The sequence below is a fragment of the Delphinapterus leucas genome, chromosome 10 (assembly GCF_059928025.1).
Source record: "Delphinapterus leucas isolate spDelLeu-1000000601 "Yukka" chromosome 10, BTC_Dleu_Yukka2, whole genome shotgun sequence".
In the NCBI taxonomy this organism is placed as follows: domain Eukaryota; kingdom Metazoa; phylum Chordata; class Mammalia; order Artiodactyla; family Monodontidae; genus Delphinapterus; species Delphinapterus leucas.
The window spans coordinates 68090955-68116570 of record NC_143138.1 but is presented as its reverse complement, the minus strand read 5'-3'; the positions used below and the strand labels follow the sequence as shown (position 1 = coordinate 68116570).

Below are 25616 nucleotides of genomic sequence, written 5' to 3'. Positions count from 1 at the left end.
GGTCCCTGCTCACAGCTGTCCCTGGTAGAACAGACCCATCAACCCAGCTATCCCAGAACTCTACCACCAAGGTTCCCCCACTGGCTCACTATACCTGCTCTGCCTACCACACATCTCCAATTCTATGGAGAAAGAGCCACTATCTGACCTCCAGGGCCTGCCTGCATTTACCCAGCCAACCAGCCTCCACACAGACAATGCCCTCCCTAAACTCAGGAGATGCCCAAACATCATAAGGAGACCTCCCTTGAAAACCTGGGGAAAGCAGAGACCCTGGGGAAGGGGGTTTATGGAAAACATCATAGATCCTGTTGGAAGGAAGTCAGGCACGGGGGTCTTGGCTGGCCAGTCTAACACTCTCAGTGATCTCCTCACCAACTGCAGATATGAGCCAAGTACCGAGCTCAGGGAACTCACACACAATCCCATACGTGGGACCCCAGGCCTCGCACTCATCTCTGGTCTGCTCCATGTGCCCCAAGCCTTCCCTGGACGCTCATTAAGACTGGGCTCACCTTGTGGTGAATTTTGAGGCCTTTGCCTATTGTCCTGGGCTGATATCTGGGCCCCACCTCCTCTGTGGCATTGCAATTTCAAGGAAGCTCAGTTCCCTCCTTCAGCTGCCAGAAGAACCCCCTTCCTGGGGATCAGGGAGTGGTCTCCTCTTGCCCTGGAGGCTAACTCCTTGGACCCTGGTGGAGCGGCCTGACAAAGCTGGGGCATCTTCCACATAGACAAATAGTCACACAGAACCCAGGGACCCCTCACACACATGCTGTCCCAGAGTGCTTGGCCTGGGGCCCCCAGTGGTTTACGTGGAGAAAGGCAGACTTCCAGCCCCTAGAGCTTGCCAGGCTGCCAAGCTGGGGAAGCCCGGCCAGAGAGCCAGGGGCTGCCACACAGACCACAAAGCTGGGATCCAGCCATCCTTCCAGAATCCCCACAAAAGCCCTGACAAATGCTTGTCTTTGGGTTCCTCACAGAGAACCCCTAGGACCTTGCTGTCCCATGAGACCAATCCTGTCCCAGGCTCAGACATCTGCCACTGCCGGAACAGCAGCTGCTCTCCACCTCCCTCATCCAAAGCTCTGAGATCATTCACCTCCACCCCTTGCCCCAGCCTCTGGGGAAGCAGGTGAGCCTGCCAAGCCCTCCCTCCCCTCCTCTTGGCTACTGCCGCCCTCACCACTCCTGAAATAGAAAGCTGACGGGCTGCTGTCACTGCATCTGAAGCAACTCCACAGCAGACCCAGCCTCAGATCCAGAGAGAAGCCAGTGGGGTGGAGAAAAAAGACACGTGCACATGTACGTAACATGTACATACACGCACGCACACACGGTTCAAGGCAGCCAGCTGTCAGGGTTGGGACAGTCAGAAGCGCTCAGAGTCTCATTAGCAGCCTCTTTTCTCTGGTCTCAGGGCAGTGGGGAAGAGGGCAGGTGTAAGAGCGAGCCTTACATTCTCTTCTCTCTGTCACCTAGGCCAAGAGAGGCACAGGGCCACCCCCTGTCCACTGCAGGCTGAGACCAACAAAGAGAACCGGCCCCTTCCTCGCCTTTCACCTGGGTTTGTTCCTCACCCCCAAAACCAGCAGAGCACCTGGGCCGTGCCTCCACTGAGGGCAGCCCGGCATCTGTCTCACTCTCCCAGCTGGTGGTCAAGCCCACACAGCACGCCTCACACACATCCCTGAGAAGCCCCTTGCATTGCCCCACACCTGTCAGGCTTCCTCATCATAGGCAGGAGAGAGGATGGTACGCCCCCTGCTGCAGCCCCAACCCCAAGAAAATCAAGCCCAGAGCACAGCTGACAGGCTCCCACGGGAGGAGGAGGTAGGAGGAAGGGCTTTCATCAAAGAGGTGACGTCAAAACCAGGCAACTTGTGAAGCTGTCAGGGGCCAGGAAATTTGGACAAAGGTGTCTAAAAATAAACCCCTGAAGCCAAGAAAAGGCTGTGGTGGCTGAGTTGCTCGCCACCACACCACATGTCCTGTTCTGAGGTCTGGAACCCAGAAAGTCTCTTCCCAGGGGTGCTCCTCCAGACTGGCCCTTGAAGCTGAGGATGACACAGACAAGACCAGAGACACCACACACCAGCCCTTCCTTGGGTGAAATGCTGAGCAGGCCTTAGGCACTGATGTCTCTCTTCCTGCCCTCAACACCAGCCAGCTCCCCCCGCTCCTGCCTCACCCTGCCCCTCAGCCTCCGGCCCGACCCCACGCCCAGCACCCTTCTGGCTGCCAACCTCCAGCTCATAAAGGAAATCCTCCTCCATCCTCCCCATGCCCCTTCCCTACCACAGCAGCCCTCCTGTTTCTTCTTCCTGTCTCTGCCCACGAAGGCCACAGCTGGTGACCCAGGGCCCCATTTATTCATTCCCAAGCCCTGATACCAGACACTTAACCAGGACGTGTCTGAACTCCCATTTCCATCACCAAGGCCTGTCCCTTTTCTCAAGCTGCTCTGGAGAACAAGCCACCAGGTTCTTCCAAAACCGCCAAGTTCACATTCTTGCTAACTTTTTTCTCCTGTTCCCTGATCCCAGCCACACTGGCCATGCCCTCTGTACACTTTGCTGCCTCAGCCATCCTCCAGGGCAAATACTGTCAATAGGCTCACGTCACCAAACATATTCACCAGCCCAATCCTCTCTGAACTCCAGACTACACACATCACTGTGGACTCCACACCCCATCTAAGATGTCCCTCAGGCAGATTCCCTGACACAGCCCACAGAGCTGGCCCCCCAAACCAGTTCCTCCCTCCGCCCTGCATACCTCAGTAGAAAGCACCACTACACGCTCACCCACCTGCCCTGCCCAGAGGGGACTGCAACTTGTGACTCCTCCCACTCCTTCCCCTTCCCATCATCCAACCCATCCACAGATCCATCAGTTCTACCTCCAAAACAAATTGTCAGTCTCCACCCTTGTCTGCATCTCTACAGCTACTGCCCCAGCCCAAGATGCCGCCATGCACGGCAGGGTTCATAACAGCTTCAAAGCACCTCCACCTGGCTCCCATGAGCCATGGTCCAGCCCTACCCTTCCCAACGACAGCAGAGCCCATCTTGCACAGGTGCAGCTCGGATTCTGGCTGGAACTCTGCAGTGACTTCCCACTGCCTTTAGATCAAACCCACGCTCCTCACCCTAGCTCTGCCTAGAACATTCTTACCGCCCCTCCAAGGGCTCCTCTAGGATTTTGCCTGAGAAGTTACCTCCTCCGAGAGGCTGTCCCTGACCACTCTGTGCACTTGGTTCCCCGCCTTTTCTCACCCTGTACTTTCCTAGCATGTATCCCGTTTTTGTTTGACGTTATTACCTATCTCCACACCTCACTGTAAATGCCTATTTCATGCACCAGTATCTCACACCACATCCAGCATAGCACCTAGCACAGGCACTCAATAAATACAAGTTGAACAGATGAATAAACGATCACTTCCAAGCCCAAATTGGGGTCATTTCCCTAGCACCCAAGTTTACAAAACGTTTTAGAGGAGGAGTAATTTACAACAGGGGAAGTTGTCTCAGGGCCCTTGCTCTGCAGGGCCCAGCAGGATAGGGACAGGGTGGGTCTGGAGTGGGGGCTGAGCACTAAGGATGTCTTTGTTCCAAGTCAGAGCTTAAATGACAAGACTGGGTTTCTGAACAAACTACCCGTACTCCTGGGAGATGCTTGGGGCCCAAGAGGTCTCGGGTGTATGGAAGAAATGCCAGCAGCCTCTGCCCATCTTCCTAGCTCCGCAGGCACCTGCTCCACGAGGTGCTGCCCTCCCAAAACAGCCTCTTCCTCCCAGGCTAGGCAGGCCTCCCCAGCACCCACTCAAAGGACTGGCTGCCCCCTGACACACACACCAGACTTGTGTCTCACCTTGATGTAGGCGTCCAGGGCAGGATGGACACGGCGGGTAGCCAGCCAGATGGACAGGGGTGTGGTGTAGGGGAAGGTGGCCATCACCACATGGCTGGGTGCCGGGAAAGAGAACACCTTGAAGCCAAATTTCTGATAGAGTCGGATGAGCTCACGGGAGGGTGACTCCTCACCTTCACTCAGAATGCTGCCCACCGCACAGCGGCACTTCTCAGAGGGCACCTGGGGAAGCAGAGCAGGGTGTCAGGGTTGGGCAAAGGAAGGAGGCCCACAGACCTCCTGCTTCCTGGCTTCTGTGCCAGCTTGGGCCTGGCAGAACCACTAGCTCCAACAAGCCACGCAGCCCCAGACACCGTAATGGAGATGACAATTTCCTGCTGAAACCCGGCCTGTGGCATCCCGCTGCAGGACTCTCCATCCCTCCATTGCACAGGGCAGGCTCCTGCCAGCTGTGGAGGGGCCACAGAAGGGCTGGTCAGGAAGCAGAACTGAACTCTGGGTTGCTGATCAAACTGTGTGAGATCCTCTTCCCCAGGCTCTTAGGCAGGGCCAGCCATCATCACCAGGGCCTCAATACCTCCTCTCCAACCCACACCCTATCCTAAACCCTGCCCCACTTCCCAAGCCCCTTCTTGGCTGAGACTGCTGGTTCCCCCTAAGTCTCCCTGGACCCCTAGTACCTACACTTCACTTCACTCTGCTCCCCTCCCTCCCCTGGCTCCCACAAACCCCACCCAGGTAAGGGCTCCTACGTGAGTCTCCAACACTTCCTAGGCCTAACTCCAGGCCTGAAAGGGCCAGCACTTGCTTTTCCTTCTGGTATCAAGGGGTCCCAGTTTGTCTCACCTCCTGCCACCTGAATCTGTACCAGCCCCCAGGGGTATCTCTTCCTAAATCCAAGAGACTTACCACAGACCTTTTGCTCTCCATCCCGGGTTTTCCTCAATCTGAAGGCCCTACTCAGGGGCCACTGACCCCTAAATTTAAACTCCTTCTACCTCCACTTGCTCTTCTCCTCAGCCTCCTTTCCCAGTACTGTGAAGTCATTCTTACCTGTCTCTGCCCTCCCATTGGCCCTTTCCAAGTCCTGTCAACAATCCCCCAGGGGTGTCTCAGGCCTGCTCTGCCTTCCTACCCTGGCCAATGCAGAGTCTCACTTTGCCTGAAACTTGGGCACTGACTCCCACCTCTGCGTAGTCCCTGGGGGTCACCTCCCACTCTCTGCAGCCCTGGTCCCCTTGAATCCTGTCATTAAGCATAACTCAGGGCTTTCGTGGCAGGCAATATGGTGCAGTAGTCAGGACCACAACTCTGAAGAGAGGCAGGCCTGGGTGTGAATCTTGAGTCCTGTGCTCTGGACGAGTCCCTTGGTTTCCTGAAGCCCCAGTTCCTTGATATCAACTTACAGAATTGTGAGATAATTCACATGAGGACTGAGCATGGTGCAGCAAGTGCTCCATACTTGTTGTCAGTTATTAGTAGCTATGACACTGGCCAAACACGTAACCATTGGCTCAGGATGCCCATCTACCCAAAACTCTGAACATGTAGCTCCTCCCTGCCCATCCTTCAGGTCCAAACACCCTCTTGGAGAGCCTCTCAGGGCGGCTCAATGGCAACCCCCACAGACTCCAATACTGTGCTGTAAACTCTTAGCCAGATCAAGTCAACCTTGCAGCTCAGTCAGTTCTCTCAACCTCACGCTCCTCCCACCCCACCCAGAGGCGCTGGAGAGCACTGCAGTACCACCTCTTGTCTCTAGATGGTGCAACTGCCCCGTTCACACCCAAGACTTGAGGATGGCCAGAAAGGCAGGTGGCTCTGGCAGGCCTCCTGCTGACAGACCAAAGGACAGTGTCTGCGGCAAAGCCCATCTTCGTGTTCCTAACTAACCCTAGCGACCTATGCTATACAAAAGAAACATCCAATACAGGTTAAACAGAGAAATGGATGGAAGGTCAATTGATAATCTCTTCTCCAACACCTGGCCTGCCTGGGTTTGGGTTCCAGGGTCTTGATCAGCTCAGCAGCCCTCACGGACCTTGCAGCTCCACATCCTTCTCAGTCCCCCAAAGGCACCAGAACACCTGTGATCATCCTGCTTAGAACCTCTCAATGGATCCCAATTCACCTCTATGATGAAACTTCCGAGGCCAGCATGCAAGGCTGTCTCAGGGTGGCCCACACAACGCACAACACACTGCCTGGATTTGTCCACACACTGACCTAGCAGTCCTTTTCTGCATCCCTAGGCCTGAGTAGGGGCCAAGACCCAGGTGGGCAGGCGCCCACTAATCATGTGAGTGGCAGAGGGAGAGACAAATCGGGCTCTGGCCAGCCAGCCTTACCAGCCTCCTCTCCCACCACACCCCCACACAGAACTATTTGCAGCTCCCCAAACATGCCACATCCTCCCATGCTTCCTCTCTTTGCGTAGGCTACTTCCTCTGCCTGAAATGTCCTCGTAACCCTACTGCAGAGTCCTTTCTGCCTGGGAAACTCAACCATCCTTCAAGACTTAGCTCAACCTTCCTCCGGAAAGCCTCTGTTGCTCCTCACTAAGCAGCTCCTCCTCTCTGATCCCAAAATGCCCACCAGAGGGAGCAGGTCTTCTGCTGCACTGTAACTGGTGGCCTCTCCTTCTCCCCACCACTCACTCCAGGGCTCTAGGCAGAAAGGTCCAGGATCCTGTGCACAGAAGTTCTTCAGTGATAGTGCAGGCATGCATGCATAAACCTGCTCGCACAGGCTCTGCATCATGAGCAAACCTCCTCTCCCTCTCCCTTGAAAAAGGAGGAACTCTTGTCATGGGGGAGGGAAGCAGCTAATAAGGAGACAGGGCTCCTGAGATCTTGGGCACAGGGACTCCCTTCCTGCCTGAGCAACTTTTCAATTCCAGAAGTGAGAACACTTCCTGCCCCTTCCCCTGTCCAAGTGGCTAAGGCGCAGACTCGGAGGTTACTCAGCAAGCCCACCACCTGCTAAGCAGCCCCATACCAAGCGGGAGCTGGGAGACATCTGAACCAGGCACCAGTAAGGAGGAGATGGGACAGGGCCTAAGACAGGCTAGGGAGTGGCAAGGCTGGTCTCAGAGCAGGGGAAGGCTTTCCTGGGCTCCCAGGAGAGCCCAGGCCTACCTCCAGGGGAATGGCCCACTGAGATGGTCAAGGGCCCAGAAAGCAGGAGTGTCTTGATGGCTAGAAACCCCACCCACCTTGGTTCAATACAATGTCTTTATTTGGGGCTGATCTTCGAAGGGCAGGCTGGGCCTTCCAGTTCTGTCTTCTCCCTTTCTTCCCTGTATCAGTCATTTCTCTGGGTACCTATGACTAGAACAAGAGCTGGACCAGAACTAGCACCAGCAAGGAACCATACCAGGGAGACAGGGCAGTGGCCAGACCCACCACCAATTTCAGTAAGGCAGGCCCATCCAGAATCTGCCCTCAGAGCAAAAGTGCTAGGAAAGAGATACCAGAGTTATCTCCTTCAGGCTGTGAGGCCTCTTGAGTCCTAGCATTCTAAGAAGAGGACAGTCTGCTTGGAACCTACAGCTTCCAGGTACAAGCTGGCCCTACTGCCCCTTCCGGAGAGGCCTTGCAGTATCTTGCTGACCCTGCTGTGTGAGGCCATAGCGAAGAGAGGGTCTCTGCCTGGCCAAGACCTCACTGAATCTGGAAACTGGACAAGATCAATAAATTCCAGGATCCAGGAAGAAAAAAATGGTGTCAGCTAGCCCATACCAAACCCAGCCTTTGGGTTCACTAGAAATGGGCCACCCAAGGTCCATAACCTGCATAATCTGACTGGGACAGCTGCACTGTCTGCCAATCCCAGACCCAGAGGGATACCTTGACTCCTCCCTGGCCAGACTACCCAGCCCACCTTTCCACAGGGGCCCACAGTTAACCTGCTGTGAGCAGAAACCTAGGCTCCATCTAGCAGAAAATCATCACAGGGTACCTGGGGTAGGCGATGGCCTGGGCCTCCAGGAAGCATCAGCTCAGCTCACATTCCCATTGCCCTTGTTGAGGGCTCAATCCTGGGAAATCTTACTCCCTCACCCCACCCCTTCCCAGGCTCCATGTGACCTCAGTGCCTCCAGGGAGAGCAGGGGGCACCATCCCCACATATACTGAAGGGGAAGTACGGCACAGGCCTACGTCAGAAAACTCCTACTGGCCTCAGTCCCTGCAGACGTGGTGACCGTAAGCCGATTCTCAGTGGACTAGGGGGAAAAAGAAACTTCAGTGTGGTCTAGTTCACTAAAGGCAGTACCCAACCGCCACCAGTCCCCTCCCCAAACTCCTCCATGCCTGGAGGTAGAACCCCCTCCTAGGCCTTCCCCAGGTGAGCTGAACAGGCTGCCATGCCCCACCGGCCTCAGTCAAGCTCCCCACAAGGGCAGGCAAGCAGGCAGGTTACTTAAGCCCCAAACACAGCAGCGGAGGCGGTGGCAGCAGAGGGTGGGGCAGGAGGAGGAGGGCCAGGCTGGCAGACAGGACAGGCCCATGGGCACGGCAACAGCAGCCCAGCCATTAGGGCCTGTTAACAGGCCAGAACTGATTAGGATCAAATAAGGTGCTCAGGGTCCTCTCCACCTCCTTCCCAACACCCAAGGCTCCCAGAGGAACTAGGCCCAGGAGGGGAGGCAAAAGTCACTGTCCAAGCAGGAGAAAGAGGGCAGAACTATACAAGGGCAGGACAGAACTGGATCTGTGTGTGTGTGTCTGTGCATGTGCTGAGGGAGGTGGGGGTGGAGAGGTGGGGACAGATCCTTGATTGACTCTGGAATCACCCCCTTCCCTTGGCACTTAGAAGAGGAAATGATGAGACTTCTCTGGTGGTCCAGTGGTTAAGACCCAGCACTCCCAATGCAGGGGGCCAGGGTTCAATCCCTGGTCAGGGAACTAGATCCCGAATGCTGAGACTGGGAGCCTGTGTGCCACAACTAGGACCCGGTGCAGCCAAACAAACAAACAAATAAATATAAAAAAAAAAATCATTGACTTAAAAAAAAAAAAAAGAGGAAATGGCCACACTCCATGAATGTGGCGTCCTGGAGAGGAGAGGGACACCTATGAGCCACTGCCAGAGTCTGTCAACTTCTTGCCACATGCTCCTTCCTTCCTTCCCCCCACCTCCACCAAGGCCCTCAGGGATGAAGAACGGAATCCCTCTTCCTGCACCACAAGAACCACTCGCCCAGATCTTACAGGCTTATCCCATGAGAACTCCAAAATATAGGGCTGGCTGGCTAACTGACATACAGACATACACATGTATCTCCAGGATATATGCTCAAGCAGCATCTCATATGAAATGGTCCACTGCAATCGCCACAATCTTGCCTTGTTGGTACCCTTCTGTGTGTCACTTCCTGAGCCCAGAGCCAGACCAGGGGAGCCTCACCAGGCCTTTCTCCTTCTGTCCAGCTGAGGCCTGGAAGGGGTGTGGCTGGGGAGCTGTCAGTCTATATCTCACGGGGGTGGGCGGCACCCAGAGCACGTGGCCACCTCTCACCTGGTCACTCACTGCCCCACTCACAGAACCTGAAATAGCCTCACTTCCTCCCACACTCAGAGAAGCAGGTTCTGGCTCCTGTTGTGTTGTGCTGTGCTGGGGAGGGTGGAATGGGGATGGGACACTCCACAGCTCAGCCTACATCCTGTCCCTTCCTTCTGTGAACCATATTATGCAGGGCCCCATGCTGGACACTGCTGTAGGAGGCAGCTAGGGAGCAGAAAGCTTGGCTTCTTGGCCTTCCCCAGGACTGGATGAGGCCTGTCCTTCAGGCTTCCCTGACACCCCCTACCCCCACTGAGAGGGCCTGAGGGCTGGGCCCCTTGGTCCCCACTGTGCAGCAGTGCCCAGGACAGAGTGGCACAGACAGGGTGCTCAAATATTTGCTAAATGAAAATAAAAAAGCATGAGTAAACTCAGATAGTACCACAACTCCTGCTAACTGCTCCTTAGTCTCCTACTCTATAATATCAGCAGTGTGGACCCAGAGGCCTCGGATCCTTATGGACCAGATAGTCTGTGATAGCCATGAGCACCTGAAGCCTGGGGGTCCAGGGTTCCCTGAACCTTTTAGGATCTCTGCCAGGCAGGTGAGCCATTGCAGGTGCCAGGGTGTGACCCAGCTCTGAATAGGGACACAAGTTTCTTCCAGAGTGACCCAGGACTGGGATGGACAGGATCAGAGGGGCCACTTTTAGACATATATATTCATTCTCTGTGCCAACCAGATGGTCACAGCCAGGCCTAGGGTCTAAGCCTGGGTTATGAGTGCCCAGCCTAACAACCCCTCATCACACCTAATTAGCATGAGTGTTTTTTCCACCCATTTTTTGTTGTTGTTACAACAACTTCTTGAGGGCAAGGTACTGGGGTGAATGGCTCACCTATGTCACTTAATTTAACCCTTGCCAGCCTACCTATAAGCAGTATTTTTAACATTACTCTGCAGATGAGGAAATGGAGGCTCAGAGAGGGTATGTGGTATGCCCAATACCACACAGCAGGACAGTGATGAGACAGAATCAAAACCCAGGACTGCTAACCTTGAGTCTGTCCTCTCAGGCCATGGGCCCCCAGACTGGTATCAAAGTCGGGCTGTGCCCAGCCAACCCTGGAAACCCAAGTCCCACCACCTCAGACAGTCCACCACACCTCCAGGGGAGCTGTACAGTGGGCTGCTTGGAGGTGGCTGGGTCAGGAGGCCATAGGGAGAGTGTCCCATGCCAGGATTCTTCTATCTCACTCTTCCCTGAACCAGCCTCCAGCAATGACCCAAAGGTACCGTGCCGCCTTGGCCCTTTCCCATTCTGGAATTAGCACCTCCAACTCAAGAGGCGATGTACTGCTTCTGGAACAGGACATGCCGGTGAGGAAAGAGGCAGCTGCAAGGACCCTCATCCCTCCCACTGAGGTCTTGCAGAGGGTTCCAACTGGGTCAGATGTGGAAGGAGGGGCAGGGACCAGGGGAGGGTAGAGGAGGGAAAGGGACTTACACAAGAGACCTCTGCAAGGGTGGGGGCCCGGCATCTGGTCTAGGAGCTTCCCATAGCCCAGTGCCTGCCCCATCCCACTTGGGCCCCAGTGTTCTTGACTGTCACTTAGTGCCATCTCCGAGCCATGTGACCTCAAAACCTCAATGTCTACTCATCCCTCAACCAGGCCATATCACCTCTCACCCAGACCCAGCCCAATCTCCTCGATGGCCCCCTGCCTCGTCTCCTTCCCTCGTCCACCTGCCATCCACTTAGTTTCCTAAATCAAAGGTGGCAAACTGTGCTGTACCTTTCCTCCCAACCTACTGTACCTCCCACCACCTGGCCCAGCAAACCCTTCGACATCTTTCTCCGCCCGCCACGTGTTCACTTGCCACACTTCCTCTGTCAGCCGACATCTGCAGGCCTGCACTTTGCAGTTCCCTTAGCCAGGAGGCCCTTTCCAGTAGAGCAAAATTCTACTCATGACAGAAGACCTCCTCTCTGAGCCTCCCTGGCAGACTTGAGGCAAACCCACAGCTCGCTCAAAGTTCTGTGAGCATTGAACACAGTGCCTTGCTGGAGATGCATCTGTATAGGGCTGACTTGCCAACCACACAAAGCTTCCTGAGGGCAGGGCCACGTCTGTTCATCTCCAGAGTGCAGGTGTCAAGCAGAACCTGGCCCAGAGAGGGAGTCAGCACACCCTTGTTTCGACTGAGTACCCCATTGAGGCCTGTTCAGCACATGGTATGGAGGCTACACGCCTTGCCCACTTGAGCTCTCCAGGCAAGAAAACCAGAGCTGGGGATTCTCAATGCCTGGTGTGCCAAGGCTCAGAGCTGGAGGCTGGAGAACCCTTGGCAGAGCTGCCAGCCCAATGCAGCTGTGGGCAGCACCACCTCACGGCATGGCAGGAGGCCATATTGGTGAGTCCTGATTCACCACAGGCTGTAAATACAGCCATATGCCTACAGGGTGCCACTGATGTCAGGTTAGTCTCTGACCCCAGCATCTTGGACATTCTGGACAGCTCACCTGGCTCCACCTGCCCCCAAAGCACTCTCCCAACCAGGCAGCTTGATGTCCAAAGAAATGCCTTATACCTGGGCCAGGGGCCACCATAATGGCTGGAAGATTCCACCTTCTTTCAGCACGAGAGCTGAAAGAGGGAAGGCAAAGAAACATGATATGACCTCAAAGAGAGGGCAGCATCTGAAATGGCCTGGTCTTAGAGTGCTGGCTTCAAATGGGGCTGAGGGAGGGAGAGAAGAGGAGGCTACAGACCAATGCCCCCTCAGAGGCTAGGGACTCACAGTGGTGTGGCCCCCTGCACTCAGAAGTCCATGGGCAGAGACAAGCCAGGAAAATTAGATCGTGACAAGTAGAAAGTCAGCATATAGATGTCTGGAGCAGAAGTCCAGATTAAATCTGGAAGGAGCTTCAAGCTCAGAGAGGAGGTGGTGTGCATAGCCAGCTCAACGATTTTCCCACCCCTCCCCAGAAACCAGAACACCCCTTGCCCAAGAAGCCCTGCCCCATGTCTGTCCATGGGGTAGAACCCCAGCCAGGGCCCAGGAGGCTCCTTACCATGCGGGGGTTGTCATAGTAGACGGCAACGGAGCGGAGCTTGGGGGAGACACTGCAGCTCTCTGTGAAAAGCCGCCCAGTCTCACCATAGGGCCCCACGTGGAACTTGTAGGCCATGGTGACGTTGCGGACGGGGGGTGAGCCAGCGCTCACTGCCACCCCGGCCAGCAGCCCTGAGTACCCAGCAAAGGCCAGCAGCGTCAGCAGCAGCAGCAGAGTCAGGCCCCCAATCAGGCCCAGGAGTAGCAGGTCCGACATGGCTCTGTGCCCCCCACGCCGCACCCCAAGGCAGCTGCAAAGGAGACAAGGAAGAGGTGGCTGGTAGCCTGTCTGACCAATGTGCCCACCTTCCCGCCAGCCAGTTCTGGCCCAACCTCAGCCCTGCCTTGGGTGCTCTGATGCGGGAGAGACAGGAGCCAGCGGTGTTTACACACACAGTGACCTAGAAGGGAGTTACAAAGGATGACTGAAGCTACAAGCCTCTTTATTTCTTAATCACAACTGTTGAGGCTCTCAGAGCAGCTCTGTCAGCTGGCAGCCTTGGTCACACCTGGGGTAGCTGAGTCATAGAGGGGCACAGGAGTGAGTCAGCCAGGGACATACTCCTGGCCCTGACCAGCCACCCCTGCTGGGCCAGACGTCAGCCAGCCTGCCTTTTCCCCACATTGCCTCTTCCTTATTCCTTACCACAACTGAGCCACACTGCCTGCCCAGACTCCCCAAGCCTCATGGGCCACTGCCAGAGGGAGGACAGGCAAGCACAGGGCCCAAACACTTATTTAAAAACAGGGAAACCATAAGGAACAAAACGTCAGGGGGAAAAATGTGCCACAGGAAGGGACTCTTGTAGGAAGCTCTCCTTTGCTAAGCACATCTGGCCCGTGAAATACTGCTTTCCAACAAGCTCACCCATCCAGAACCAAAGGAGAGACGAGGTTAAAATAGCCTGAGCAGGCAGAACAAAGTCTAGCACTATGCTTCCCAGACTTGAGCGGAGCTACCGGTGCTAACAAGCTTCATCTCACTTTCCCAGTCCATAGATTAGAAACAGCAAGGAAGAGGAGGAGGAAAAGACTGCTAGAAGTGGAGACACAACAGGTAGCTGTGAGAGTTACCCACGGCTGGAGCATTTCATCCCATGGTGGAGGGGTGCTAGCCTGGCAGGGAACCACACCTGGGGTCCACTTGCTGCCCTGTCCCTCCCCCTTCCTTCCCTTCTCCCCAACATCTCCAGATGTTTGGAATTCAGTTTTTGTGGTTCTGATCTCCCCACCTGACCTCCTGTACTAGGTAGTTTACAGGAAGCCATCCTGGGGTAGGTACGCTGGGGCAGTGCAGGGGTGTCTTTTTTCCTCTTTGTGTATGTCATTTATCTGACAATTCTCCCTCTTCCTCAATGGCCTTTCCCTGTTTCCCGTATTTGCTATTTGCATGGTACAAGCAATAAAGACACTTGTTTCAGGGGAGAAAAAAATAAAAAGCAGAGAAGCTATCAAAGAGCAGGCCTAGCGACACAACACATAGGTTGGTGTATGAGCCATTCAAGACAGACTGCCCGGAACTCCATGAAACTTGGGGCCAGAAGACTAACCCTCTTACACAGAGGGTTTGACCTGCGTCACCCAGGGGGAAAAAAAAAAATCGCATCACGGAGAAGACTATTTAAAGAGGAATGGAAGCATCTGACCCATTGGAAGAACATTCTCACCCCAAGTACTTAAAATTTTAAAAGCTTTAGGAGCTGAAAATCAACATGTTGACCCTATGGAAAACAGCTGTGTGGAATAATTTGTTCCCTGTGGGTTCTGGGTATCAAATTTTTTTGCTGAAAAACTCTTTGGAGTCAATGTGCACACAGTGTTTGTCTCACAAAAAACGCAAAGTAAACTTCTAAACCTTTGTCATCATGACCTTGAGGTGTCTCACACTGGTCTTCTCATTGACCCCTGTTCCTGCCCCCCAGCTAGTTTCACTCCTGTTTTCTTTGATGATAATGATGATAAATCTTCCACTTAGTACTCACTATATGCTAGGCACCGTCTAAACGTTGAAACACAGATACTTCATTAATCCTCAAAACCAAGTGGATATGGATCAGAAAACAAGTGGTTAGAGATTAAGAGCCTTGCCCAAGGTCACAAAGGTACTAAATAGAGCCACCTGGACAAAATGCAGGCAATGGGAATCCAGGTAGTCTGATTCTAGGCCCCCACTTCCACTTTCTCTCTCCTCCCTGGGAACAAGACTTCCAGAAAAGCCCAAGCATTTAATCCACGTTGGACATCTCTGAACCCAAGGCTCTCAGCTGGAAGCTCTCAGCATCTAAGTCTCCCACTCATCTTGGGAGTGATCAGCCCTCACTGTGGCCTACCCCCATCCTCTCAGCTGCACACTCCCTGTCTCCTGAAAGGAGCTTAGTTCCCACATTTCTCTTACTCTCACCTCCTAAACTGCCCAAAAGAGGGGTGAAAGGTACCTGGGGGCCGCAGAGCTGTGGTCAGGCCAGGAAGGAGGCAGAGCAATGGAAATTTCCCCTTTACTCAAGAGAAAGGGAAGGAGAAGGGCTGGGGAAGCTCACCTCTAAAGCCAGGCTCAATTTTAGCAACTCATGGCATCCAGCACGGCAGGGACCAAACGCTCCAAGTGCTCCAGGGCTGGGGGCAGAAAGAAAATAACCACTGAGCCGGGCACCCTGCCCTGACTGATCTCTTTTCAGGGAAAGTCCACAGGGGCCTCTACAAGAACTCTCTCCCCGCCACAAGGTTGCACCCTCCACCATGTCCTCAGACCCCTTAGGGAAATCAGAAGCCAAATTCCGCCTCAAAAATGTCAGCTCTTCACTAGACCCCCTGCTCATATATCCCCGTTCTTGGAGAGCCCTCTTCCTGGAGGGCTCCAGCCACCGCACCTGGCCCTGACACAGCCCCTGCCGCTGACCCTGGGCAGGTTGTGACCCCTCTCGGGCCTCGGTTTCTCCTCAGGTTAGAGGCCCAGGCGGAGCGTCTGGGCAGGCTGCCCCTAGCTGGCTTCCCGAGGCTGCTCACGTGCGCCGCGGCGGCTGGCCTCGCCCTTAAAGCGCCCGCTGCAGGCAAAACTTTGGCACTCGGGGGGCGCGGGAAGACGTGGAGTCTGAGGGGCCTGCGCGGCAAGGACGGGACGCTACCTCCACTCTCGGCTTCCAGCCCCTTCTCACCCTCGCCTCGCCTATTTACCCAACCCTTTTCTTTTCAGCCACGACCTCACGGGGCCCCAGGCACCTCTGCAACTTAAAGGAAGTTAAAAGTTTGCAGCCAACGCTTCGAGGCGCGGCCTCAGGAGACGGGGGCGGAGTTAAAGTACGGTTCTAGCCTCAGTCTTCGTGCTCCCCACCCCCTCGCCCTCCCTGGCTCCCTTGCCTCCGGGCGTGCCCTGCACCCGTGACCGAGGCAGAGGGTGATCCGGGATAGTAGGCTGGTCCAAGGTCGCGTTCGGGCCCTTGGACCGGCCGGGGCGAGCTGTGGGCGAGACGAGATGCAAAGAGCGGCTGGGCCGTGGGGGGTCACGGTGGGGACGCGGGAGGCCCTGAGGTTGCGCCCGGGCGGACGGAGGTCCCAGGCGCTCGGCGCGCGTGGAGCCGCCCCAGCGTGAACACCTCCCCGGCCCGGCCCTCACCTCAGCTGCCGCCCGCCGCGGACGCCGATCAGCGCGCGCGACTCGGGGCTCAGCCGCGGAGCCTGCGCGCGCCCGCCGCACACGCTCGCTCCGCCCCCTCTCGCGGCAGGACGTGGCCGTGGCCGTGGGCGCGTGCGCGCGGGACCCGATGGGCAGAGGCCTGCCCCGCCCCGTATCCGGGGCAACAAACGTGAGCCTGTTAGGGGCCGAGCCTGTCAGGGGCCGAGCCCGCCCCGTACCTTCGTGCTTCCCACAAACTACTGGGTTGCAGATGGTGATTTAGGAACAACCTCTTAACTTCTGGGTTGTCGAGAGCACCCCAGGCATGAGGGGAAGCAGAGAGGCAGTGTGGGGTCCCGGAAGGCGGCACCGGAGAGGATCGTTTGAAGAGGCTTGGGAAGTGCAGCACGGCAGTAAAAGCCTGGCATTTGTACCACCCTAGTTACTGCTACTTTCTCTCACTGAGGCTTCGCGACATACCTGGGGACCGGGCAAGGCATGGCCACTTGCTCCCGTTTTACAGCTGAGGCTCAGGGAAGAAGCGGGATCCAATCTCCGGACAGCGCAAATATCAGCTTCCTACCTCCAACACTCCACCCTTACCTCCCCCTTCCCCCCCCCTCAAACGGAGCACAGGGGTGAGCATTCATCCATCCAACATTTATTGAGTACCGCTCCCTGCTAGTACAGTTCTAGGGGCTGCGGATACCAAGTGAACAAAACCAAGGCCCCGCCCTCCTGGAGCTCACCGGGGAAACGCCCCCTTCCAGGCTCCTCCCTCAGTGCCCTAGACGCAGCTGGGGGAGGCAGGTCTGCCCTTCTAGCTTAAGTATTCTAGATAACCCCCCAAGTCAACTGTAAGTTCGTTGAAGACAGGTTCAATCTTCAGCTCGTATTTCTGAGGATCTAGAAACAGCAAAGCACTCTTCTCGGGCCCCAAAGATAAAACCTCGCCCTCTTGAGAGGCCCAGTCTTGCAGTGGAGGGGCTGGGGGAGGTGACAACTATGCTCGTAAGATTGGCTACAAGACAGGCGGGGCCAAGTGCTACTTTGGTGCTCCTCACATAGAGGATTGATGTTTGGGAGGTGAATCATCTTTTTGTGGATCCCATTACTGTACTAGCAAAGGGCACACTGGACACACACAGGCACTTGTAGCTGGTTTCCTTTCCTTCTGCTTCACATTTGTTCTGCCCACAGGCAGGGAAGATTGAACCTCACCCACAGGGCTCTGGGCCAACTAGCGGAATGGGTAGCTGACTCCTCAGAGGCACTCAGGGCTGGGCTAGCAGGGTCGTGGCAGTTGTTTTGCTGATGAACATCAAGCACGTGATCAAACCCTTTGGGTGCCCCAGGCAAGAGGACTATACACTTGGAAGCATTTCCTGTGAGACGAGAAAGGGCCAGTACCCTCAGAGACAGACAGCCTCTGTATGGTCAGTTCTGCTTCTCAGAAGCTATGAGCTTCTCCCACGAAACTGTTGTCTGGAGCTGCCCTTTCATAACTTGTCCTGTCTGCTCACTTCCTTTAGCTTGGTTGGGGAACTCCAGAGCCCCACGTCAGAGTTCAGGGTGTGCCTTAGGAGCTTCAGCACCTCTGTGGTGAAAGTAGAGTTGGCCTGTGACTGGGGCTGCAGGCCATCAGCCTCCCAGGCTTCATTGCAGGCTGTTCCCAACAAAGCAAGCCCTGATCTCCACCGGATCCCTGCAAGGCCTCCACTAGCCACCAGGAGGCAGTAGCCCAGGCACTTTCCACTACCCCTTGCAGCAAGTCTGAGCAGAGCTGATCACCTAGCCATCTGCCTCACCCATGCCCCACTCCCAGTCCTATCTCCCAATAGCACATATTCTCCTCTCATGAGCCCAGACTTGGCCTTTGTCTCCTCCTGCCTTCCTCTGTCCAAAGAATTCCTACAGAAGCACTTTAACTCTCCCTTAGTAAATTCCAGAGAATGTTTCCCCAAACTTGGGAAACTAAAGCATAGACCATCCCCTCCTTCCCTACCTCTTCATGCTCCAAAGCCCTTGTTAGTTCTCTGAGGCAGTGGTTAGATCCTCTAATTCAGATGACAAATGGAGAACACACATGCAATGTAAGATGCTCTGCAAACCCTGCCACCAGCCATCTCCCCCCCTCTGAAGGCACTGATGCTGTGCCCAATCCCCGGCCACTCACAGCCTAGTTAGGGCTGCCCCTGCAGGACTTGCCATGACTGAGGGACCAGCTAGCCTCAAGCCACCCTGAGTCAGCTTCGCTGTTTCCTCTAGAGCCAGGAAATGCGGTCCTCTTCAGGTGAGCAAAGGCAGAAAATGCCTAATGAACCCCACTGCATAAAAAGAGCCTGCCAGCAGTCTGCCCTCTGTTCCCACCCCCCACCTTCACAGGTGCCATCTCAGCATCCACTATGCTCTAAGTTATATCCCTTTCACCACCACCCAGCCAAACAGCTGTTCAGACAATTCCCTGATCAAACAACACTGCCTTCTTCAGTTTAAATTTTATTTTACAAAAAGAGAAATAAACTGATAGGCAGTTATACTGACTTACAATTGTTCTGTTTGCTTTTTTAAAAAAGTGACATGAAACACAAGTAAAAATAAATACGTCATAGAAACAGCCAGTTGCCCAGTCTCTGGGGCAGGAGCACCTGCCCTGCTGAGAGAGGAGGGAAGCCCATGATCACACCAGCAGCTGGAACACCCAGCTACAGATGTTCCTCAAAGCCAGGCGCAGGTCCCAGGCCTCAGGGGGTGTCCTGAAGAAAGAAGATGGAAAACCAAAGCCAGGTGCCAGGTCCCTGGGGCCACCTCATCTCTCCCTCACCCCACTCCTCCTGGCAGCAGTGTGGCCTTAGTGGTTATCCATTGTGACCCCCTCAACCCACCTGGACCCCCTTCCCCGACCCCTCTGGAGAGGGTACAGGAAAAAAACAGTCTTGGGCGGGCTGAGGGGATTCTTCTGGTGAGTCCCCAGCCCACCCTGAGTAACACAACCAGATAACAATTTACACCCAAGTGCACAAGGGCATGCGTGTGCACACATACACTCTGTCTCTCTCTCTCTCTCTCTCTCACACACACACACACACACACACACACACACAAACCTGGGCTGAGCTCTCTTCCAGGGGAGGGCCCTGGGTCAGGTCACAGTATGAGGTCCCCTCTTTTCTGATTATTATCCCAGTAGTGGTAACAGAGAGTACCCAAATCACTCCCAGCCCCCAGCCTTACAGACTCTGCAGCCTGTCTAGCTACCTCTCTCCAATGCACTAGATTACTATATCAAATAGACCTCTGAGAGAGGAAAGGAGCAGACTAAGGTCCCTGAAGAGCAAAGAAGTTGGACACTGCCTGCTCAGGAAGTTCATCGTAAGACTCGGGTATTCATAAAAGGCCTAGGGCCAAGCCAGTGGCACAGAACAGACATTAAGGGGTCACAGTGGAATACACAGGACAGCAGAGAAGAGTCAGTAGAGTCTGAAGGTGACTGATGGAGAGCATAACCTTCTCAGGCAGACCTTGAGGTGTGGATTTCTTGGGAACAGTCAGCAGAGGGCCAGAAAGTCTCTTGGGGAACTAATGGGGGAAGGAGCTCTTCTCTCAGGAGTTTTGATGGGGGAAGAGTCACTGAGTTGGGTGCATAGGAGGCCATGGCTCAGAAAGGAGAGACTGGTCTTCTGTGGAATCACAGGGAACTGGGAAGCACAAGGGGGTCATGGCCAGGAACACTAGGAACAAGGAATGTAAAGCCCCAGAAGACCTTCCCCATGGGATGAGGACTCAGTTCCAGAGCAATGCCAGGCATGAACAGACAAGCAGAGAGCCTTGCTCTGCTGAGTGCTTTGGGAGTGACAGTCCTACCCAGACTGCTAAAGTTTGGTTGAGTGTTTCAACCTATCAGCAAAATATTACCCCAACGATTTGCTTCATGTCCTGGAGTGGGAAATTTTCATATTTAGTTGTGAATCACAAGTATATAGTGATTCCACACACTAATTCCTAGGGAATAGAGTTCCAAGGACCAGAGACATCCTTAAGTCAAAAGATGCTTAAGAAGCATAACTCAAGGGGGTGAAAACTTTGCAGATATCTAATCTGAAGAAAACTATCTGGATCCAACATGGTTCACTTACTTTCTCAATTAAATGGCTAATCTGTCTCTGTTGAATTTTTATCTACAAAGGTACTGAGAAAAGGGAATAAAGCATTATTACAAATGGTAATCCTGAATTATTAAATTGTACTATATTCCCTAGGCTGAGGATTTAGGCTAAACCAGACAGATGGGGCTTGAAAGGCCCCTGAAAACATTCTATGGAAGACAGTAGTGAGGCAAGATACCTAGACCTGATCTTCTGCCCTCCCCCTTATCACCATCCTTCCCTTACTCAGGCCTGGACGGTGTGTGGACATCAACACCAAGTGTTTCTGATCAAAGAAACTGTAAAACATGGTTCTTGGGCTCTGAGACATTTCCTGCTACCCTCACACATATGCTTAAGTTTGGTGTGCATGCATGCTTGCCTACCAGCACACAGAAAGAGACGACAGAAAAGTCAAAGTATTTTCAGGTTCAATAAAAAAAAAAAACACAACGAAACAAACCATGGAACCAGTAGCACTCTTAATTTCCCATGATCCCAGCCCTACCCCCTTACACAATATAAGCTGCACATATCAAAGAAAATCTTGTCTAGCCAGGTCAGCCCCCCCAAAACTATGGCCTCTCCTGAGTTGAAGCAAGACCCAGCCCATGGAACCACTGGGTAGAGAGCAGGCACATGCTGCCACTCAGAGCACCCATTATTTCCCGGTACCTTCAAAAGCCCATCCCTCCAGTGACTGGATTCGGTTCCTTGCTGGGATAGTTTCTGGATTCTCAGAGCTTGCTGCTGTGATTTCCTAGAGGTGAACATAGAAATATCCCTCCTTCCCCACACATACACACACACACACACACACACACACACACACACACACACAATTTCTGGGATCCCAGTGCTCCGGAGCCTTAGAGGCATCAGTTGTAACCCAGGTTGTGAGTGTGCTCTGCAGATCAGAGGTCCAGGCTAGCTTACTCCCATTAACCAGCCTCAACCTGAGAGCCCACTCCAACTGAGTCCCTTCATCATTCATTCTTGGGATGCATCTGAAAGAGAAAGCACTGGTTGGAACTGCTGTTTTTAAATTATTAAAATAATTTGCATAGCTAAATTGTAAGTCTAAGGCTTCTATAAGTAGGAGAGTTAAATGTCTGACAGGGTGCTTATGAAAATACAGAAAGCAAGCTCCCTAAGTTCCACTTTTGGTGTAACTGAACAGTGCACACACACACACACACACACACCCACCCATCAGCCATCTCCTTGTCTCTTCTCTGGGGATAATATGCCAGAGTGTGCTAAGACTCCCCAACAATGGAAACAGGCTGGTCAGAAGAGTTGCAGAAGCAAGCAGATACTACTAGGGGTGAGCTGGCTAAGTTGCCTCCAGGGCTTGGAAGAGGCAGGTGCAGCAGCTGCCCAATGAGGAGGGACCCATGGGTAGGTGGTAAAGCTCTAAAGCCAGACAGGGTTTGTTCATCATAAAGAACTGCCCAGCAAGGTCTTAGCAGCAGGGGGGAAAAAGGCAATATGAAGACAACCAGTGTTTATGCTTAACGCCTAGATGCCCCCTCGCCCCTGGCAGAGACCCAGAATGACTGATGTATTCTTTTAAGACGATTTAAGTCTCCTACAGAGGAAGGGCTCCTCCATGTTCCTTCAAAGAGGATGGAGGTAGCAGACACCAGGCCCACAATGATCATCCGATAGGTTGAGGAAGCCAAGACATTTCCCAATAGGAAATCAACAGTCTGTTCCCTCAACCCAGCAGCCACCTATACACAGCTTCACTAGTCAGCATAGAGAGCCTGTCCCTAAGGTCATCCCAGGAGGACACAGCTCCAAATTTGGGGTCACTTACTTCCCAATTGCAAACTCCATGATCCTAAATTTCAAGCACTGTGGAATGAGTCTCACCATCACTAACTATCCAGTCACAGGATTCTCTGATCTTCCTGAGGGGCCATTTCCTGAAAACATAGTTGTTTAGTGTAAACCTTGGTCAAGCCTAACTTTCTTTCCTTGGTCAATTCACCATCTACCCAGGATTTATTCACCAGCAGCTATGGGGTCTGAGATATCTTAAAATTTCCCTTCCCATCTCCTACCCTCCTTATCCTAACCTCCCCTCCCCCCCCCCCCCCAAAAAGAACCAAGACACATGAAAAGTCCAAATAATAAATAATTGCCCTTAAGAAATAAATTAACATGGAGCTCTCTAATGGAGAAGGAAAAGGAAAAGGCCACCAGAACAGGCAGCTGGGGGCTCAGTTCCAACCTTGTGAAGAATGTTTTTTCTGGCCACAACTCCATGACCTCCCACTCACACACTGCAATGCTTCTCCCTCCCAGTCTCTGCACACAGACAATCTCACACCCCAGAAAGGGAGATCTGCTCAGAGACAGCCACTGGGGAAAGAGACACAGATTGGTAATGCCCATTTTCTCTAATAATTTCCCCAAAATTTTAAAACAAGTCTGGCTCTGATAACCAGGGACGTGGGTTAGCTGGGCCTTGTCTTCACCCAAGTAGAAGGAAACTTGTGGTTTCCATGGCTCTTCTCCTGGGCTCACCCTGATGTTCATACTAATAGTTGCCATGAACCACCACACTCTGATTTCCATTTTACAAAAGATAAATTCATTTCTTAGTTTCCCCCTTAGTCCCTCCCTCCCTCCCTTCCCACCCGCCTTCACCCCTGCTCTGTTACATACATGTAAGTACAAACATAAACACACACACACAGGCACACACACACACACATACCTGGTCTGCTTCTTTCCCACCCCCTAAAAGGATTCCACTTCACGTGGAATCTCAGTCTGCCTACCCTTCTTCTCTTACCCTCCCTCCCTCCCCTTCCCTCTCCAGGCCAAGCTAAATCACCCAGTAAGGCAGCTCTCTCGGGAGAGAATGTTCCCAAAGACAGAAATGGGATGTGAGCATCTACCCTCAGATGGGCAAGCAAGCAAGCAGACAGCATAAGCAAGGCAGGCAGGAAGAGAGGCAGACTGCCCTGCCTCTCCATTCCTGTTTTAGGTCCCTGATTTCCCACTATTGCTGCTCTGTTGGATTATTTTTGCCTCTTTTGTTAAACAGCAACAGAGCCCTGCCACCTATGGTCAACCACCCTTCTTTGTCCTCTTCCTTTTCCCTCCTGCCAAGTGCCCTATTCTCAGAAAGCCCAGATTGCTGCCTTCCATCTTGGTGGGCAACCTGCTGGGGCCCCGAGTGAGCTGCAGAGGGGCTCCCCAGCTATTTCCCAGTGACCTCTATTACATCATCGTCCTTATCCTCATCATCATTGGAGCTGAACCCCACCTCAGCAACCTCATGAGAGTCAAATGGAGGCACCTGGGACCGGAGAAGGCCGCCAGCTGGGTAGCCTGCATGTGGGGATATGTAGCCTGGGTAGACAGACATGCCCCGTGAAAGGTTGCTGGGCAAGACAGGGGAAGGAAAAGGCGCAAACATCCTCGGCTCGGACAGGAGTGGCTGTGAGAATGGGAGTGAGTAGCTGGGTAGTATCCCTGGTACAGAGGGGTTGAGCATGAAGGAGGGGTTGCTGGCAGTGACTGAGGTAGCCGTGGAAGAGGAACTGACGGGGCCTGCTGGCACCAGAGGGTCAGTAGTCACTGGAAACACCAGGCGGGCATCTGCCAGCAAATTGGACAGCTGGTAGTAGGAGGGGGTACTGCCCATAAACAGGGAATTCTCCCCAGCCTGGGAGGTGAAGGGTGGGGTGAGGTTATGGTTTAAGGAGACGGGTGGCATGGCAAACCCGCCAGAAACTGGATACCCGTGTTCATACGGCTGCACGGGGGCTGGCAGATGGCCCTTCCTGGACCGCCGGCGGGCTGACTCCTGGGCAGCAGGTGGTGTGGCCAACTTTCGCTTGTGGCCCCTTAAGTCCAACACTGGGTGCCTGTCACCACAGGGCTGGCCGGTCACCAAGAGGGAACTATTGAGGCAATGACCCCCATGTCTAGGTTCAGTCCCAAGAGCTGTTCCAGGAACAGCACTGCTGTCCACAAGTTGAGCTGGGGGGCCAGGCAGGGCAGCATTGGAGCTTGGGGAGCTCTGACGGGATTCCCGGGCAGCAGCCACATCTGCATACTGCTGGAGCTCACTGATGATCTCCGGGCTGTCTGGAGAGACAGGCCTGGCCAGCCCCTCAGGGTCGGGGGCTTTGGGTGATGAGGCACTGTGTCTGCCGTTGCTTGTAGACTCGAGAGAAGGCCCCTGGGAACCTGGGGACGAAATGTAGGTAACTGAGAACCAGAATGGTCAGGGAGAGAAGGCGGGTGTAAGACAAGATTCCATTAAAAAAAAAAATCCTGTCCTGTGGTCCCCCAAATTCAAATAGTTTGATGTGCAAACAACATCACCCAGTCAATTTTTCCCAATCACAAAGAAAGAAGTCCTTTGATCTAGGAAACAAGTCTATCCATGCAAAGACATGTAACTTCTCTGTACCCCAGTTCCCCATAAAACTCCACCAAGCTGGATCCTATGAAATAAAGGATACGAAATGCTGAAAGATATTCTTTTAGTCACACTCCTTCTGGGGGCAAAGATGGTCAGTGACCAGGATGGGAGAAAAGAGGAAAATGAAGTTTAAAAAGCAGTCCATCCTGGTTAAAAACAAAACAAAATCCATGGCCATGAAAGTGAATGGGGCAACTGGGAAATCTGAAAATGGCCTGACTAGTAGGGAATATTATGGAATTGTTAACTCTTTTTAGTGCGATAATGGTTTTGTGACTAGGAGGAGTATGTCCTTAATCTTAGCAAATGTGTGCTGAAATATTTAGGGATGAAATGACATGATGTCTTCAACTTACAAATAGTTCAAATAATAGGAAGAAGGAGAGAGAAGAAAGTTTATGAGAATGATAACAGTCATTGGATCTAGCTGCAGGATACATGGGTGCTCACAGTGCTGTTCTTTCAACTTGTCTGCATGTCTCTCAATTTCCATGATAAAAGCTGGGAACAAGAGCAATCTAGCTCTATACCCTCATACCTCATGGTGGGAGGATAAGTGAGAACCACTCCCACAGAGGGGACTTTTGCAAGAGTTCCTAACATTGTTAATGTGCCACACATATACTCTTTGATCTGGCAATCCCACTTTAGGAATTTTTCCTATAGATACACCCATATGACTGTGAACCAGTACTGTAATGGTGGAGCACAACAATCTAAATGTCCAGGGACAGGGAACTCGGTAATGCACTGTATTATACCCATCTAACTGCATCTTGTGCAAACCTTCACTGAGGAACATTTAAAGAAAGGATAAGGAACAAGCACTGAGATACACTAGTGAATGAAGAAAAGATCAAACAGTATATTACAGTAAATTAGCATTTGTTTTAAAAATGCAAAGAAAAGTTA

General features: G+C 53.3%; 2 protein-coding genes across 6 annotated transcripts in view; both read right to left on the bottom strand.

The window, feature by feature from the left end:
• The window catches only part of TEX264 (testis expressed 264, ER-phagy receptor), a 29778-nt gene extending 13072 nt beyond the window's left edge, over nucleotides 1-16706 (bottom strand). Inside the window, exons 1-4 of one of the 3 annotated variants that reach the window (XM_022572980.3) lie at nucleotides 15367-15490; nucleotides 15037-15112; nucleotides 12459-12750; nucleotides 3877-4098 (exon numbers count right to left, since the gene is read on the bottom strand). In XM_022572980.3, coding sequence (XP_022428688.1) covers nucleotides 3877-4098; nucleotides 12459-12716 — 480 coding nt within the window. In that variant the 5' untranslated portion in view covers nucleotides 12717-12750; nucleotides 15037-15112; nucleotides 15367-15490. Of the gene's footprint in view, nucleotides 1-3876; nucleotides 4099-12458; nucleotides 12751-15036; nucleotides 15113-15366; nucleotides 15494-16589 lie in introns of those variants that run through there. The other 2 variants (XM_022572985.3, XM_089919417.1) reach the window with 2 other exon arrangements.
• A 93-nt stretch (nucleotides 16707-16799) lies between these two features.
• The window catches only part of RAD54L2 (RAD54 like 2), a 93531-nt gene continuing 84714 nt past the window's right edge, over nucleotides 16800-25616 (bottom strand). For all 3 annotated transcript variants that reach the window (XM_089919415.1, XM_022572987.2, XM_022572986.2), the window contains one exon: nucleotides 16800-24466. In XM_089919415.1, the coding sequence (XP_089775541.1) occupies nucleotides 23472-24466 (995 nt within the window). In that variant the 3' untranslated portion in view covers nucleotides 16800-23471. The remainder of the gene's footprint in view (nucleotides 24467-25616) is intronic.